General features: G+C 44.3%; 1 protein-coding gene across 1 annotated transcript in view; it reads left to right on the top strand.

Moving 5' to 3' along the window:
• Positions 1 to 2,450: 2,450 nt before the first annotated feature.
• The window catches only part of SNX1 (sorting nexin 1), a 48,947-nt gene continuing 35,836 nt past the window's right edge, over positions 2,451 to 15,561 (top strand). The window contains exon 1 of the mRNA XM_066344160.1: positions 2,451 to 2,650. Coding sequence (XP_066200257.1) covers positions 2,492 to 2,650 — 159 coding nt within the window. The 5' untranslated portion in view covers positions 2,451 to 2,491. The remainder of the gene's footprint in view (positions 2,651 to 15,561) is intronic.

Below are 15,561 nucleotides of genomic sequence, written 5' to 3'. Positions count from 1 at the left end.
CTTAGACCGGAAGTGAGTTTCCGTGGCTGTGAACGAGATGTTTTGGGAGCCCAAATGGTTAGGCGTGGTGGGGTGACTGGGAAGGCTCTTTGGTTCTCTTCTTTCATAGGGCTTAGGCCTGCACAACTCCCCACTACAGGGTGAATATTCCTGCCAGTCGCCTTCAAAGGCAACATAAAGAGCTTTCCCTGAGTCCATTGCATTCAACAGTGACATTGGCGATCAGCATGCTAGAAAGAATGCCATACGTGCTGTAGTGTTCGTGGCTGTAGTGGCTGCCAGTCACAAGGTTGATGATACTAGTTTCATCCATCCATCCATCCATCCCTGCAATGAAATCACAAACATTTTTTTGGCATTTAATTTGCCAGACTTGGTCTTTAGACGTCAAGGATAGGTCAGGGCCCTTGTCTTCAAGCACCTTATAGATCTGTGAGGGTGCCAATCCCTGTAGTTGAATTTGCAGTTAGAAACAAATTAAACCTTTCGCCTGACCAGGGACCCAGGTTCAAAACCCCAAGGTTGCCAGCATGAGCCCAAGGTTGCTGTCTTGAGCAAGGGGTCCTTGGCTCAGCTGGAGTGGTCCCCCCACCCCACCCTCTGTCAAGGCACCTATGAGAAAGCAATCAATTGTTAGAGGTGAAATTAAGCAAGACTCGTGAGACAAAATACCTCGGCAGCGCAACTTTAATAACTTCTGCAGAAGGGCCTGCTGCCACTATTGAAAGTCAGCCAGCAAGTGCATGGGCAGAAGACAAATTCTGTTTTTATGCATAATGCAGGTACTAGGATGCTGAATCTTGCTCCATTGGCTGGAGTGATGACCATACAATCTTATTTTTTCCCGATTGGCTAGTTTAAATGGCCGCACCAAGGTGGAAGGGAGAGATGAGGATATCATTAACTAGGTAAGGGGGTTGAGGAATGGTCGGATGACCAGACGAAGGGGGCTGAGAGATTGGTAAACAAGTTAGTTATTTCTCATTCTAGTCCCTGGTGAGAGGAATCAGAATGAAAGGGGTTGGGAACTTAGTTGAAGAAAAGAACCTGAGTTAAACATTTCCTTCACAATGAACAACTAAAGTGCCACAACTACGAGTTGATGCCTCTCTTTCCCTTCCTGTCTGTCTTTATCTATCTCTTTTCTACTGAGAAGTAAATCAGGATTATCTTGCAAAATTATCCCAGGATAAACTACCCCATTTATCTTATCTAGCTGATTTAGACTTTAGGCTCACAGATAACCAGTGAGTAGTTTAGGTCCCAGGGAAATTTTGTTCAGAGTTTAATAATTTCCCTGCCATCTGTTCCATTTCACTTACTCCACAGCAGTTGAGAGGATAATCCTAACGTCCTTGCAATCAAATTTAGGACACTGAGATTTCACTTCTTCTGTGAACCCACCCCCATTTCAACAAATAGAATTAATTATCTCTTTTTTTTTTTTTTGTATTTCTCTGAAGTTGGAAATGGGGAGGCAGTCAGACAGACTCCCACATGCACCCGACCGGGATCCACCCGGCATGCCCACCAGGGGGCGATGCTCTGCCCATCTGGGGCGCTGCTCTGTTGCATCCAGAGCCATTCTAGCGCCTGAGGCAGAGGCCATAGAGCCATCCTCAGCGCCCGGGCCAACTTTGTTCCAATGCAGCCCCGGCTGCTGCGGGAGGGGAAGAGAGAGACAGAGAGGAAGAAGAGGGGGAGGGGTGGAGAAGCAGATAGGTGCTTCTTCTGTGTGCCCTGGCTGGGAATCGAACCTGGGACTCATGCATGCCAGGCTGACGCTCTACCACTGAGCCAACTGGCCAGGGCCTTGATGATCTCTTTTATTGTGCTGGCACAGCAAATTATAGCATTGTAAGTGTTGAGTTGTTAATTTAAATGCCTGTCTCCCTCAAGTGCCTAGTGGGCCAGAAGCTTCTTTATTTCTGTATCTCCTATGCATAGCAGGGTGCCAGGCACACAATAGATGCTCTGTGTGTGTGTGTGTGTGTGTGTGTGTATAATTTCTTGAATGAATTAACTTAAGTGTTGTCCAAAGACTAAATGGCGAGACTTTACTGCAATCTGTTCAGAGACCTGAATCAAAAATATTTATTGAACTTCTGTAAGGGCATTGTGCTTGGCATGGTAGGTGGACTGTGGAGGTTTCAGACTCCTTACTCAAACGACATCTCATTAAGAAACCTGTTAGATAAAGCTATGCAAGCACAAAGGGTCTTGACAACCTGAGCAGCTTCTGGTTCCTCCTTTTCTGACCCTTTTACCCACTCCGTTAAGATCCAGGGCTCAGATTTGTGAGACAAGAGCTGGGAGCCAGCGGGTGCCCACCCCCACCGCTGAAGCCCCGCCCCCAGCACTTAGGCCCCGCCCCGCGCGTTCCCCGGGGTTGGTCGCGGCCATCCCACTCCTCGCTCCGCTGGAACGATTTGCTCGCGGAGCTTTCTCTTTATAAAGTTGTTGTTGCGGCTTCCGCCGCGGGTGGAGGAAGATGGCGTCGGGTGGTGGTGGCTGTAGTGCATCGCAAAGACTGCCTCCGCCTTTCCCCGGCCTGGAGCCGGAGTCTGAGGGGGCGGCCGGGGGTTCAGAACCTGAGGCTGGGGACAGCGACACTGAGGGGGAGGATATTTTCACCGGCGCCCCGGCGGCCGTGAGTTCGCACCCTTTGGGGCGGCCAGGGGGCGGGTGGGCACCCCAAAATGGAAGAGAGGCTAAGCGATGGTCAGGGTGGCTGGGCAAACTGGGCCCGGCGAGAACTTGCATTGGTGAGCGTAGTGGTGGCTTGGAGGCGCTAGATGAACGGCGACACATAGGGCCTGGCTTCCCGGCCCCTGGGCAGACGGTGGGGAGTAAGGGGTGTGTTGGCTTCTCCGCCCAGGTCCCTGACTGCGAAGACCGCCGAGGCCGGCATTCCGCCCCGCCTTGTAGTGACCCCCACGGTCTCACGGAGCTGTTTTCCTGGTCGTTTCCTGCAGGGCTGATTTAATAGTTCAAGATATGCGCGTGGAGTGCAGACTTTCTCTCGCTTCACTGCTCCGAAGATGAATAATGTTATCTGGAGTGGCCCAGGATAGCGACCCGCCCACAAGGCATTTCGTTAGCTCAACACTTAACCTGTAATTACCAAAGGACCTTTCTGGATGTTAGTTTATTTTATAAAAGTTAGGGGGACTCCTCTGATCTCCAGGAAAATCCTGTCAGAGACCGGTTGAAAAAGGCCCTGCCAGATAAATCTCTATATAGACCACAGGCTTTGTCCCTTTTAAAGGGATGTGTTAAAGTGCCTAAGTATCTTTGTGGGAGCAAATCTGTGAATGTGAAGAGGAAATGGTGTTTCCCATAGTAATATCTAGGTTTCTAATGTGAATGAGTTCTGTATTGGGAAAAACAAATCTTTGTATGTGGAATGTGGGAATCTGTTATTCTACAACTAGTGAAGATATTTAGGGTGTTTTGTAAGAATACTGACTCATACCACTAGGTACAGTTCTTTCCAGGTTGAGAACTACTTCAGCATTAGGTCTGTGTATTCATCGTTCTGTGTTGGATAATGCTTCTCATAGTAGCTACTCAGTATATGAGTAACTAAATAATAAAACAGCTTTAAATTCTTATGCAGTGTGTGTGTGAAACGGGCTTGTCTCATTTGTCAGTAGGGGAGGTTCAGAGGAGTCTTCCCAAGTTGTGTCTCTGTGTCATGCAAATTGTTTTGAGTTAAAGGCAACTGTAGCCTGGGCTCAAGAGAAACTTCTGCCCCTACCTAGAAGAACTTGAATTAGTAGGCTTGCCCATAATAACATACATATTATCAGAGAGTACTTCTTTTGACCTATGTATAGGACAGGACAAACTTCTGTTTACTAAGCATCAGCTCTTGACATCCTGCAATAACTCTTTGAAGCCTCCAAGGCACTTTACCTCATCCCTAGCTGAGGATGACTTATATACTCATGTTCCTTTTCTCTGAACCTTATCTGCATATGGGGTCTCGGATTCTCATGGATGCAGGGTTCCCATACATATCATTTCTCTTGCTAATATGTCTCATGTATATTTGACCAGCCAAAAGAACCTTGAGGCCCTGGCCAGATTGCTTGGTAGTTAGAACATTGTCCCAAAGCACAGAGGTTGCTGGTTCCATCCCCAGTCAGGGCACATAAAGGAACAGATCAATGTTCCTGGCTCCTCTCACTCTCTTTTTTTCCGCCTTCCTCTCTCTAAAATCAATTTAAAAAAATTAAAAGAAAAAAGAGAATCTTAAGGGTAGGGACAGTTTGTTCCTCCCCCCACATCAGAAAAGGGTTGTTTCTTGGAAATATTTTTTATGGCAATCATTAGAATTTTCCCTTCCTATTCACTGTTTAGTGAAGTCTCTGGTATTCTGAGCAATAACTTGCTGCTAATTCGGTCTTTCTGTATCCCATTTAAAAAAATCTTTAGTCTATTCCTTTAGTAATTCTCTCATTGCCATGGAGAACAGCTCCTGTTGGTAACTGCTGGATAGTAGATATTCAGACTATCTCAAAATAGAAACTCTGGCACTGACAGTGATTGGTCACATAGACAAATGATGATTTATTTCCAAAAAAAGGACCCTGGAGGGTGAGGAGTTCTTTTCTAGAGTTACCTTAAAAAGTTCCAGAGGCTGTGATTTGATTGCTCTAACCAGATTACTTTACAGGTGCATCAATACTTCTCTCTTGTAAGACTGTAAAAACACTGTCTAATTTCCAGCTAAGGGGGGGAGGGAGGGTTAGCGTGACCTTGCTGTAGCACATAAAACATAACTATTTTTTAGATTTTGATTCAGGAAAAATGAGTTGCCAAGGAAACTAAAATGCCACTTGTAAGCCATTTTTGGAGCTGCCTGCCCTGCTGCTCATCTTCAGAAAGCCAAGACCCCCATCTGTGAATTTCTTGTTAAAATAGCCATTAAATGCAAATTCTATTTCAATATGCGCTTTAGTTGTGAGCCAATGTGACTAGATAAAGGAGTGCATTACTTTTGTATCTTAATTAACAACATTGAAGACATGGGCTTTTTTTTTTTTTTTTTTTTTTTTTTTTTTTTTTTTTCATTTTTCTGAAGCTGGAAACAGGGAGAGACAGTCAGACAGACTCCCGCATGCGCCCGACCGGGATCCACCCGGCACGCCCACCAGGGGCGACGCTCTGCCCACCAGGGGGCGATGCTCTGCCCATCCTGGGCGTCGCCATGTTGCGACCAGAGCCACTCTAGCGCCTGGGGCAGAGGCCACAGAGCCATCCCCAGCGCCCGGGCCATCTTTGCTCCAATGGAGCCTTGGCTGCAGGAGGGGACGAGAAAGACAGAGAGGAAAGCGCGGCGGAGGGGTGGAGAAGCAAATGGGCGCTTCTCCTGTGTGCCCTGGCCGGGAATCGAACCCGGGTCCTCCGCACGCTAGGCCGACGCTCTACCGCTGAGCCAACCGGCCAGGGCGAAGACATGGGCTTTTAAGTCTGATTTACATCCAGGCTCAGTTGCTAACTTAACCCTGGGCAAGGTACTTAATTACTCTGTACAGTGACAGTTTTCCTCACTTGGAAATGTGAATAATAATAGTATTTACCTCCACTGTTTCTTACGAAGATTGAATTAGAATATGTACCTGTAAAACACTTAAAACAGTTGAGCATTTGTAAAATGAAATTACTTCAAGAATCAAAAAACCCACAAAATCTAATAATGAATTACAAAGTTAAATTTACTCCAGAATTGATAATATAGTTTGTCAAAATCAAACTAGTGCCTGACCCGTGGTGGCACAGTGGATAAAGCGTCGACTTGGAAATGCTGAGGTCGCCGGTTCGAAACCCTGGGCTTGCCTGGTCAAGGCACATATGGGAGTTGATGCTTCCAGCTCCTCCCCCCTCTCTCTCTCTGTCTCTCTCTCTATCTCTGCTCTCTTTCTCCTCTCCAAAAATGAATAAATAAAATAAAATAAAAAATTTAAAAAAAAATCAAACTAGTAAGGCCCTGGCCGGTTGGCTCAGTGGTAGAGCGTCCACCTGGCGTGCAAGGGGTCCTGGTTCGATTCCCAGCCGGGGCACACAGGAGAGGCGCCCATCTGCTTCTCCACCCCTCCCCCTCTCCTTCCTCTCTGTCTCTCTCTTCCCCTCCTGCAGCCAAGGCTCCACCGGAGCAACGATGGCCCGGGCGCTGGGGATGGCTCCTTGGCCTCTGCCCCAGGCGCTAGAGTGGCTCTGGTCACAGCAGAGCGATGCCCTGGAGGGGCAGAGCATCGCCCCCTGGTGCGCAGAGCCTCGCCCCTGGTGGGCATGCCGGGTGGATCCCGGTGGGGCGCGTGCGGGAGTCTGACTGTCTCTCCCTGTTTCCAGCTTCGGAAAAATAAAAAAAAAATTAAAAAAAAAAAATTCGTTAAAAAAAAATCAAACTAGTAAAATTGATTTGGTTAGCTAGGAGTCATCAAAGTAGACATCTTACTGATTTAAGTTTATCTTCATATGGTGTTTTCTTGCGAGTTGGAGGCCAAGAGAGGAACATTAGAGAACTGGGAACCTGAGGCATGTAAAATTTAAAACTCATGTGTGTTATGTGTGTAATTTCCTGAACATTGATGTAACAGCTGCTGCTATTAATCATCCCATCTGCTCTCTTTTACAGCCCAAGATGCTTTGTTAATGCAGTAATAAAAGTATAATTTGTTTTACAATCAAGACGGCAGCCTGTGATAATAATGCATTTCAGACTCTACAAGGAGAGACTGGAGTTAAAATAATTATTAAAATAAATCTGAAGTCATTACTTTAAAACTGAAAACCAGCTTGTGAAAGGTCTGATTCTTAAGAATATTTAAGACCTTACCTTCTTTCTGCCTTTTATCTTACGGGCCTATACATTATCTGAATTTTTTATGTGAATCCAGATATGTATCTTTTTAGTTAAAACTTTCTTAGTTCTGGGATGGGATTAAAATTTTCCTTAGTAAAACTGGAGGCTAAATTGGAGCCATTCTTTTGGCTTTCCTCATTCTTAAAATTATTATATTAAGCCCTGGCTGGTTGGCTCAGTGAATAGAGCATTGGCCCCAGGTATAGATGACTGGGTTTGATCCCCGTCAGGGCACACATGAAAAATGACCATCTGCTTCTCTTCCCCCCCCCCCCCCTTCTCTCCCTTCTCTTTCTCTTCCCCCTTGCAGCCAGTGGCTCGACTGGTTTGAGTGTTGGCCCTGGGCACTGAGGATAGGCTCTGAGAATAGCTCGGTTGATTGAGCATGGGACCGAGATGGGGGTTGCTGAGTGGATCCTGGTCTGGGTACATGTGGCAGTCTGTTGCTCTATCTCCCCTCCTCTCACTGAAAAAAAAAAAAATTACTAGGTTAAAAAAAAACTATAAAGCGACATACATGTTTTTACACCTCATTTGACATTACTGGTTTTATTTCCGTACTTCTAAACCTAAAGAATAGAATGGAAGCAAGTTCTTTTGCCTTCCCAGGAGTTCTTATATGCCCATCTCTTTTTAGCAATATGCCAGCACCACAATTAGATTTGCCCTCTAACTAAAGAGGAGAATTGGCCATTCTCATGCTGAGAGAAGGGAAGAAAACAGAACATGATATCCTTTAGATTTTGGACAAATCTGGTAACTTCTTCTTTTGATGATATGTAGAATAATTAGACTTTTTCCCTGCCACTTTTATTCTTGAATTGAAACCCTAGTAATTGGAGAAATGGCCAGAAAAGAGAAATAAGATAGAGAAGTAACCCTGGCCGGGTTGCTTAGTTGGTTAGAACATCACCCCTATACGCCAAGGTTATGCTAAGGTTTAGGATAGATCCCCCATCAGGGCACATACAAGAATAAACCAATGAATGCATAAATGGGTGGAACAGCAAATTGATGTTTCTCTCCTTTCCCCTCTCTCTAAAATCAATTTTAAAAAGGCAATAGAAGGGGACATGAAAGGTCATATATTGAATCGTTTTTGATTAATCAAGAATTATTCACATATTCTCACTGGTGTTTAACATTTAGACAAGCAAGAACATTGTAGTTTTAGAATCCACCCCTATATCTGTGATCAATACAAGTATCCTGAGAGGCAACAAATTGTGGTGAAAAACACAAAATTTACCTTCATAATAATCATTTTAATTATTTAGTTTAATTATTTAATTATTTAGTGTTAAATATATTCACATTTTTGTGAAACACAATCTCCAGAACTTTTTCATCTTGCATTTCTGAAATTATACACATTAAACAACTTCCCCTTTCCCCTCTCCCTCCAGCCCCTGCTAACCACCATTTTACCTTCTGTTTCTATGAATTTGACTACTTCAGATAACCTCATGCTAAAAACTGTTTAAATTCAAGTTTGGAGCATATCTTTTCACTTGTTCTTAGCCAGAAGACTGAGAAGCTGTAAGGTATTTATGATGACTTGATTATGATCTCTTTGGTTGGGAAGGGAGAGGAAAAAGAACACTTAATTTCTCTTCCTTAATCCTCAAAGCTTCTCAGCACTCTTGAGTAATTGTTGGCAGAAATAAATCACGAGTAGTGGATAGTTACTAGAGCAAGTAGCGGTAACATAGCTCATCTCCAGGAAAAGCCTGTTGCTCAACTTTTTCTCTCATTCTTTTGCTTAGTCAGATGGACAGCTGGGGCTTCGTTCTGCTTTCAAAGCAGATTTGAACTGGGTTTGCCTTTTCAGTTTAGAAGTTAATATAGCCATTAGTGCTGTGGTCCTTCTGCAATTTTCTGGGCCCTTCAGAGTTATAGTAGCTTGAAACCCCAAAAGTTCAGTAGGAAAATTCCACCAGAGAATTCAGTAGAATGTCAGTAGCTAAATTTTGGTAGATCATGGTATGTATGCCCTTTCACTCTGAGGTCTCTAATGGGCATGCTCATGGTTTTTCCTAACTAGCTCTGTGGTCAGTTTTGAGGTCATTTTCCTCACCCTTCCTGCTCCCCCTTTATAATTTTTACTTGTTTCTTTACCTCAGAGATTCTTTATCTTTTTTGTGTCATGGACCCATTAGCAGTCCAGTGAAGCCTGAGGACCTATTCTCAGAAAGGAAACCAATTACACTAAAATGCAGTTATCAAAGTATTAAAAAGATTTTGTTAGTAATGTGTGCTTTTTAATACTTTAATAAGATCTAAGGATAGCTCTAATAACCATAATTTTTAAGTAGAGATGAGCATAGCTGATATTTTGAAGTTTATAACAACTGTAATATATAAAATATCTAATTTCTATTAAATTCTCAGGTCCTGCTGTTAGTATTATCGTTTATTACCAATTTTTTATAAAGATTTTATTTATTGATTTTTAGAGGAGGGGGAGGATTGTCAAGTATTAACTCGTAGTTATTGCTTCTCTTATGTGCCTTCACCATTCAAGCCCAGGGTTTCGAACTGGTGACCCCAGCATTCCAAGTCAATGCTCTATCCATTTTACATCACAGGTCAAGCTTTTGCCTTGTTTTGTAATGAAAGAAAATGCTGAATTTCAGTTAGAGGTTATTGAAAATGAAGTTGTAGTTTTATCACCATCTAAGTTTATAGAGGCCTCCTGAATTCTTTGCTTCACAGACTCCAGGATAAGAACACCTACTTTAATAAATACAGTAAAAGGGGGAATGTTGTGAAATTATTTGGATTAATCAGAGATTTACCCAATCTGTTGAGTAAGATGTACCTGTGCCCAAATCCAGTGGACATTCAGTGTCCCAAGCACAGAAGCTTTTAATGCAGTGCATGTGTGCTGTTTTGACACCTGGTGTGGGAGAAGAGTTACTTTGTAATAGGCAAAGTAATTGCCCTCTCCCCAAAATATTTATGTCCTAATTCTGGAATCTGTGAATTAAAGTTTATAAAGCAAAGGGGGATTAAGGTTGAAGACAGAATTAAGGTTGTGAATCAGCTTTTTTTTTTTTTTTTTTTTGGTGACAGATAGAGGGACAGCCAGACAGGAAGGGAGAGAGATGAGAAGCATCATTTCTTCGTTGCAGCATCTTAGTTGTTCATTGATTGCTTTCTCATGTGTGCCTTGACTGGGGATCTTCAGCAGACTGAGTGACCCCTTGCTCAAGCCAGCGATCTTGGGCTCAAGCTGGTGACTCCAGGGTTTCAAACCTGGGTCCCCTGGGTCCCAGTCTGACATTCAATCCATTGCGCCACCACCTGGTCGGGCAATCAGCTGCCTTTAAGGTAGGGAAATTAATTTGGATTCTATGGATCCAGTGTAATCACAAGAATCCTTTAAAAATAGAAGTCAGAGTATGACTACAGAAGATGACTGACTTCTTTGTCAGTTATCTTTGGTCGGGGAGGGAAGGTAGAGAGAGATACAACTTTGTTGTTTGAAGAGAGCAAGCCATGAACCAAGGAATGTGGGCAGCTTCTTGAAATTAGAAGCAACAAGGAAATGGAGTCTCTCATAGAACCTCCAGAAAGAAACACAGTCCTGATGACACCTTGATTTTAGCCTTGTGAGACCTGTACTGACTTCCGCAGAACTGTTAGAAAATATTTGCACTTTTAAAGCTGTAAATGTGTGATAATTTGTTGCAGCAGCACTAGAAACCTAATACACTGTCCCACTGCACTTGCTTCTTCTTAGAAGTCAAGATGGCAAAAGGAGCAGTATTTCAAGCCAAGGTCTTCCAGGGTAATTTTTAAAAGATTTCCTGACTGCTCTGTTATCATCTGGATATAGCTTCTGGTGTTGTTTATTCCTAAATGTTCTTGCCTTGTTGCATTAGTATGGTCACACAATACCATAGCTCCATCTTGCCTTACTAAATCTAATTTTCTGTCAGAAAGTAAGTACTCTAGTTCTCCAGAAGCAGTGTTACCTTAGCTTTTAATTTGAATTTGATGTATATATGCAGTTGAGTTTTAACATTATGGCCCTTTGGAGGTCCCTTGAATTTAAGGCAAGGAAGGGCTCTATAAGGAGCAAAGAGCAGCTGAGCAACAGGAAGAAGAGTCACAACTTGTTAACCTAAATGGAAGTTACCCAGAATTGCAGGACTTGAGTACTGAATGGTTGTGTCAGCTTTGAGAGACAGCAAGTCCGGGTCTGTCCTTCCCTGAGCTAAGAAAATTGCATTAATAGCCTGGTTCTCAGGGTTTGAGGCTGGTGATAGGAATACCTGTTTGCTTTTAATACAACTGCTCTCTTGCTGGCAGATCTTTCTAGCACCTTTCTGAGAAGACTAGGCTGTCTGTCTGCTCTTATAAACAGAAGCACTTGAACTTTTAAATAGCTTATCAGTGGAACCACCTGCTAGAATTAACAGTCAAAGGGAGTCAGCAAGTGTTGGATATCGTACCCTAGGATCCTATCACTAAAGGAAATAATGCTTCCTTTATTCAAAAAAAAGAAAAAAGAAAGAAAATGTAGGTAGGGCAGAGAGAAGTAGGCAGGCTTTGGTTTTGTTAAGTACATCACAAACATACCATTTTCTTCACAATTTTATCTGTTCCTTGAAATTTAGCCCCTTTCAAATACACATATAGTTTTATGACTAATTGACTACTAAGAGGTTTTTAAAATATGGATTGCAAAGTAAGGCTGGTTTTTAATATTGGTTTCGTCACTCAGTGTAATCAGTATGCCTCCTCCTTTCCCCCCAAATGAGTCCTTCCTAAAATTTTTTTCAGATAAGTGCTGGTGGATAGCTCAGTCAGTTTGAACACCATCCTGAAATGCCAAGGTTGAGGGTTCAATCGTGGTCAGGGCACCTACAGGAGAGCAACCAATGAATGCATCTCTCTCCCTTTCTCCTTCCTTTCCTTCCTCTCTCTGTCTCTAAAATCAATCAAAAAAGTTTTTAATAATTCAAAGTTAGCTTTTTAATATACATGATACCTTAATACTGATTATAAATTAGTATTTTAATCTTAGGCATAGCATATGAAATGTATTATAATGCCTAAGTGGGTATTTGTTTTGATGTCAAGTGTCAACATAAGAATCATCAAGCCTGACCTGTGGTGGCACGGTAGATAAAGCGTCGACCTGGGATGCTGAGGTCGCCGGTTCAAACCCCTGGGCTTGCTCTGTCAAGGCACATGCGGGAAGCAACTACGAGCTGATCCTTCCCACTCCTCCCCCCTGCCTTTCTCTATCTCTCTCTCCTCTCTCTAACATCAGTAATAAAAAAAACTTTTAAAAAAAGGAATCATCCGAACCTGTAGAGCAGGGATCCCCCAACTACAGCCAACGGGCCGCATGCGGCCCCAAGGCCATTTATTCGGCCCCTGCTGCACTTCCAGAAGGGGCACCTCTTTCATTGGTGATCAGTGAGAGGAGCATAGGTCCCATTGAAATACTGGTCAGTTTGTTGATTTAAATTTGCTTGTTCTTTATTTTAAATATTGTATTTGTTCCTGTTTTGTTTTTTAACTTTTTTTTTTTCTTTTTCATTTTTTTGTATTTTTTCTGAAGCTGGAAACAGGGAGAGACAGTCAGACAGACTCCCGCATGCGCCTGACCGGGATCCACCCGGCACGCCCACCAGGGGCGATGCTCTGCCCACCAGGGGGCGATGCTCTGCCCCTCCGGGGCGTCGCTCTGCCGTGACCAGAGCCACTCTAGCGCCTGGGGCAGAAGCCAAGGAGCCATCCCCAGCGCCCAGGCCATCTTTGCTCCAATGGAGCCTTTGGCTGCGGGAGGGGAAGAGAGAGACAGAGAGGAAGGAGGGGGGGGTGGAAAAGCAAATGGGCACTTCTCCTATGTGCCCTGGCCGGGAATCGAACCCGGGTCCCCCGCACGCCAGGCCGACGCTCTACCGCTGAGCCAACCGGCCAGGGCTTTTTTTTTTTTACTTTAAAATAAGATATGTGCAGTGTGCATAGGGATTTGTTCATAGTTTTTTGGTTTTGTTTTTTTTTTAATTTAATTTTATTTATTTATTTACAGGGACAGAGAGTCAGAGAGAGGGACAGACAGACAGGAACGGAGAGAGATGAGAAGCATCAATCATCAGTTTTTCGTTGCGACACCTTAGTTGTTCATTGATTGCTTTCTCATATGTGCCTTGACCGTGGGCCTTCAGCAGACCGAGTAAACCCTTGCTGGAGCCAGCGACCTTGGGTCCAAGCTGGTGAGCTTTGCTCAAGCCAGATGAGCCCGCACTCAAGCTGGTGACCTCGTGGTCTCGAACCTGGGTCCTTCCGCATCCCAGTCCAACACTATCCACTGCGTCACCGCCTGGTCAGGCCATAGTTTTTTTTATAGTCCAGCCCTCCAACGCTCTGAGGGACAGTGAACTGGCCTCCTGTGTAAAAAGTTTGGGGACCCCTGCTGTAGAGAATTTTTTTAAAGAATTTATATGAGCCAATCAGTTGCCCAGAACAAGATCTTAGATGCTCCAGATAATAAATTTTCCAGCTTTTATACATTGGAAATTAAGGAGGAAGTAAAGGAAGATTACCTGAAGGTGGGAGAAAGCAAGACGGGGATTGGATTACAGGATAGTACACAAGATTATGTGCTCTCTTGAGGGTATTCACACTTATTTTAAAACTGTATAGCCCTGGCCGGTTGGCTCAGTGGTGGAGTGTCAGCCTGGCGTGCAGGAGTCCCGGGTTCAATTCCCGGCCAGGGCACACAGGAGAAGCGCCCATCTGCTTCTCCACCCCTCCCCCTCTCCTTCCTCTCTGTCTCTCTCTTCCCCTCCCACAGCCAAGGCTCCAGTGGAGCAAAATTGGCCCCGGGCGCTGAGGATGGCTCTGGGCCTCTGCCTCAGGCGCTAGAATGGCTCTGGTTGCAACAGAGCAACGCCCCAGATGGACAGAGCATTGCCCCCTGGTGAGTGTGCCGGGTGGATCCCGGTCGGACGCATGCGGGAGTTTGTCTGACTGCCTCCCCGTTTCCAACTTCAGAAAAATGCAAAAAAACCCAAACAAACCTGTGTTAACCTAGATGCACTAGAAAAATGGATAGGGCATGTAAAGCAAGGATTTACTGACCTTTCAGGAATAAACTCAGAAGGGACTGAGTGGGCAAAGGAGCCTTGGAAATAGGTTTAGAGCAGGGGTAGTCAACCTTTTTATACCTACCGCCCACTTTTGTATCTCTGTTAGTAGTAAAATTTTCTAACTGCCCACTGGTTCCACAGTAATGGTGATTTATAAAGTAGGGAAGTAACTTTATAAAATTTATAAAGCAGAGTTACAGCAAGTTATTTATTTATTTATTTTCATTTTTCCGAAGCTGGAAACGGGGAGATAGTCAGACAGACTCCCGCATGCACCCGACTGGGATCCACCCGGCATGCCCACCAGGGGGCGATGCTTTGCCCCTCTGGGGCGTCACTCTGTTGCGTCCAGAGCCATTCTAGCGCCTGAGGCAGAGGCCACAGAGCCATCCCCAGCGCACAGGCCATCTTTGCTCCAATGGAGCCTTGCTGCGGGAGGGGAAGAGAGAGACAGAGAGGAAGGAGAGGGGGAGGGGTGGAGAAGCAAATGGCACCTCTCCTGTGTGCCCTGGCCGGGAATCGAACCCGGGACTCCTGCACGCCAGGCCGATGCTCTACCGCTGAGCCAACTGGCCAGGGCCGAGTTACAGCAAGTTAAAGCATATAATAATAATTACTTACCAAGTACTTTATGTTGGATTTCCACTAAGTTTGGCAGAATAAATCTTTATAAAACAATTTACTACAGTTAAATCTATCTTTTTATTTATATTTTGGTTGCTCCGCTACCGCCCACCATGAAAGCTGGAACGCCCACTAGTGGGCGGTAGGGACCAGGTTGACTACCACTGGTTTAGAGGGTTAACCCAGGCTGAGCTGCTGCTGCCCATGACTCCCTTGTTGCAAGTCTCAGGGGGTCCCTTAGAATGTAGGAGAAAGAGAGGAGCAAGGGAAACACACACCTAGGAAGAAGGGTGGGAGGAGGAAGGTGCAGGCCTGCTCCCATGAGGGAGACTGCCTTTTTTTTTCTTTTTGACAGAAAGTTACCATATTTCCCCATGTATAAGACGCACCTTAATTTGGGGCCCGAAATTTGAAAAAAAAAAATGTATTATGTAAAGTTATTGAACTCAAGTTTTATTCATCATAAAATTTATACAACTCCTCATCACTGTCAAAACTCCCATCCATTAGCTTGTCCTCATCTGTATCTAATGATGAATCACTGTCTTCAACAATGAGCGCAAAGACAAGCACAAAAAAGCAGGAAATGCAAGTAAAAAATCTACAACCACTGTATAAGATACACCCAGTTTTTAGACCCCAAATTTTTCGAAAAAGGGTGCATCTTATACATGGGGAAATACAGTATTTAGAAAGTCACAGAAGTAAAAGAAATGGGCTCAGGAAACAAGTTACAGAGGCAAAAGTAGGGTACTTGGAGCTTAGGAGCTTAGGAGAAAGTAAGGGGAGGGGGCAGACTGTGGCCTGCTTCCAGGAGGAAAAGACCTAGAACCCCTTTTCTGTCCACACAAGCCAATATTATAGATTCTTAGTGTCATGGAAGACTTGTTTTCTATTAATAGCTCTGTGCAAATATGGAATACCACTAAGAGCAGTCCATTTCTTTTTTTTTTT

This window comes from Saccopteryx leptura, chromosome 6 (genome assembly GCF_036850995.1).
Source record: "Saccopteryx leptura isolate mSacLep1 chromosome 6, mSacLep1_pri_phased_curated, whole genome shotgun sequence".
In the NCBI taxonomy this organism is placed as follows: domain Eukaryota; kingdom Metazoa; phylum Chordata; class Mammalia; order Chiroptera; family Emballonuridae; genus Saccopteryx; species Saccopteryx leptura.
The sequence above is the reverse complement of the archived record's forward strand: the minus strand, read 5'-3'. Positions and strand labels throughout refer to the sequence as shown.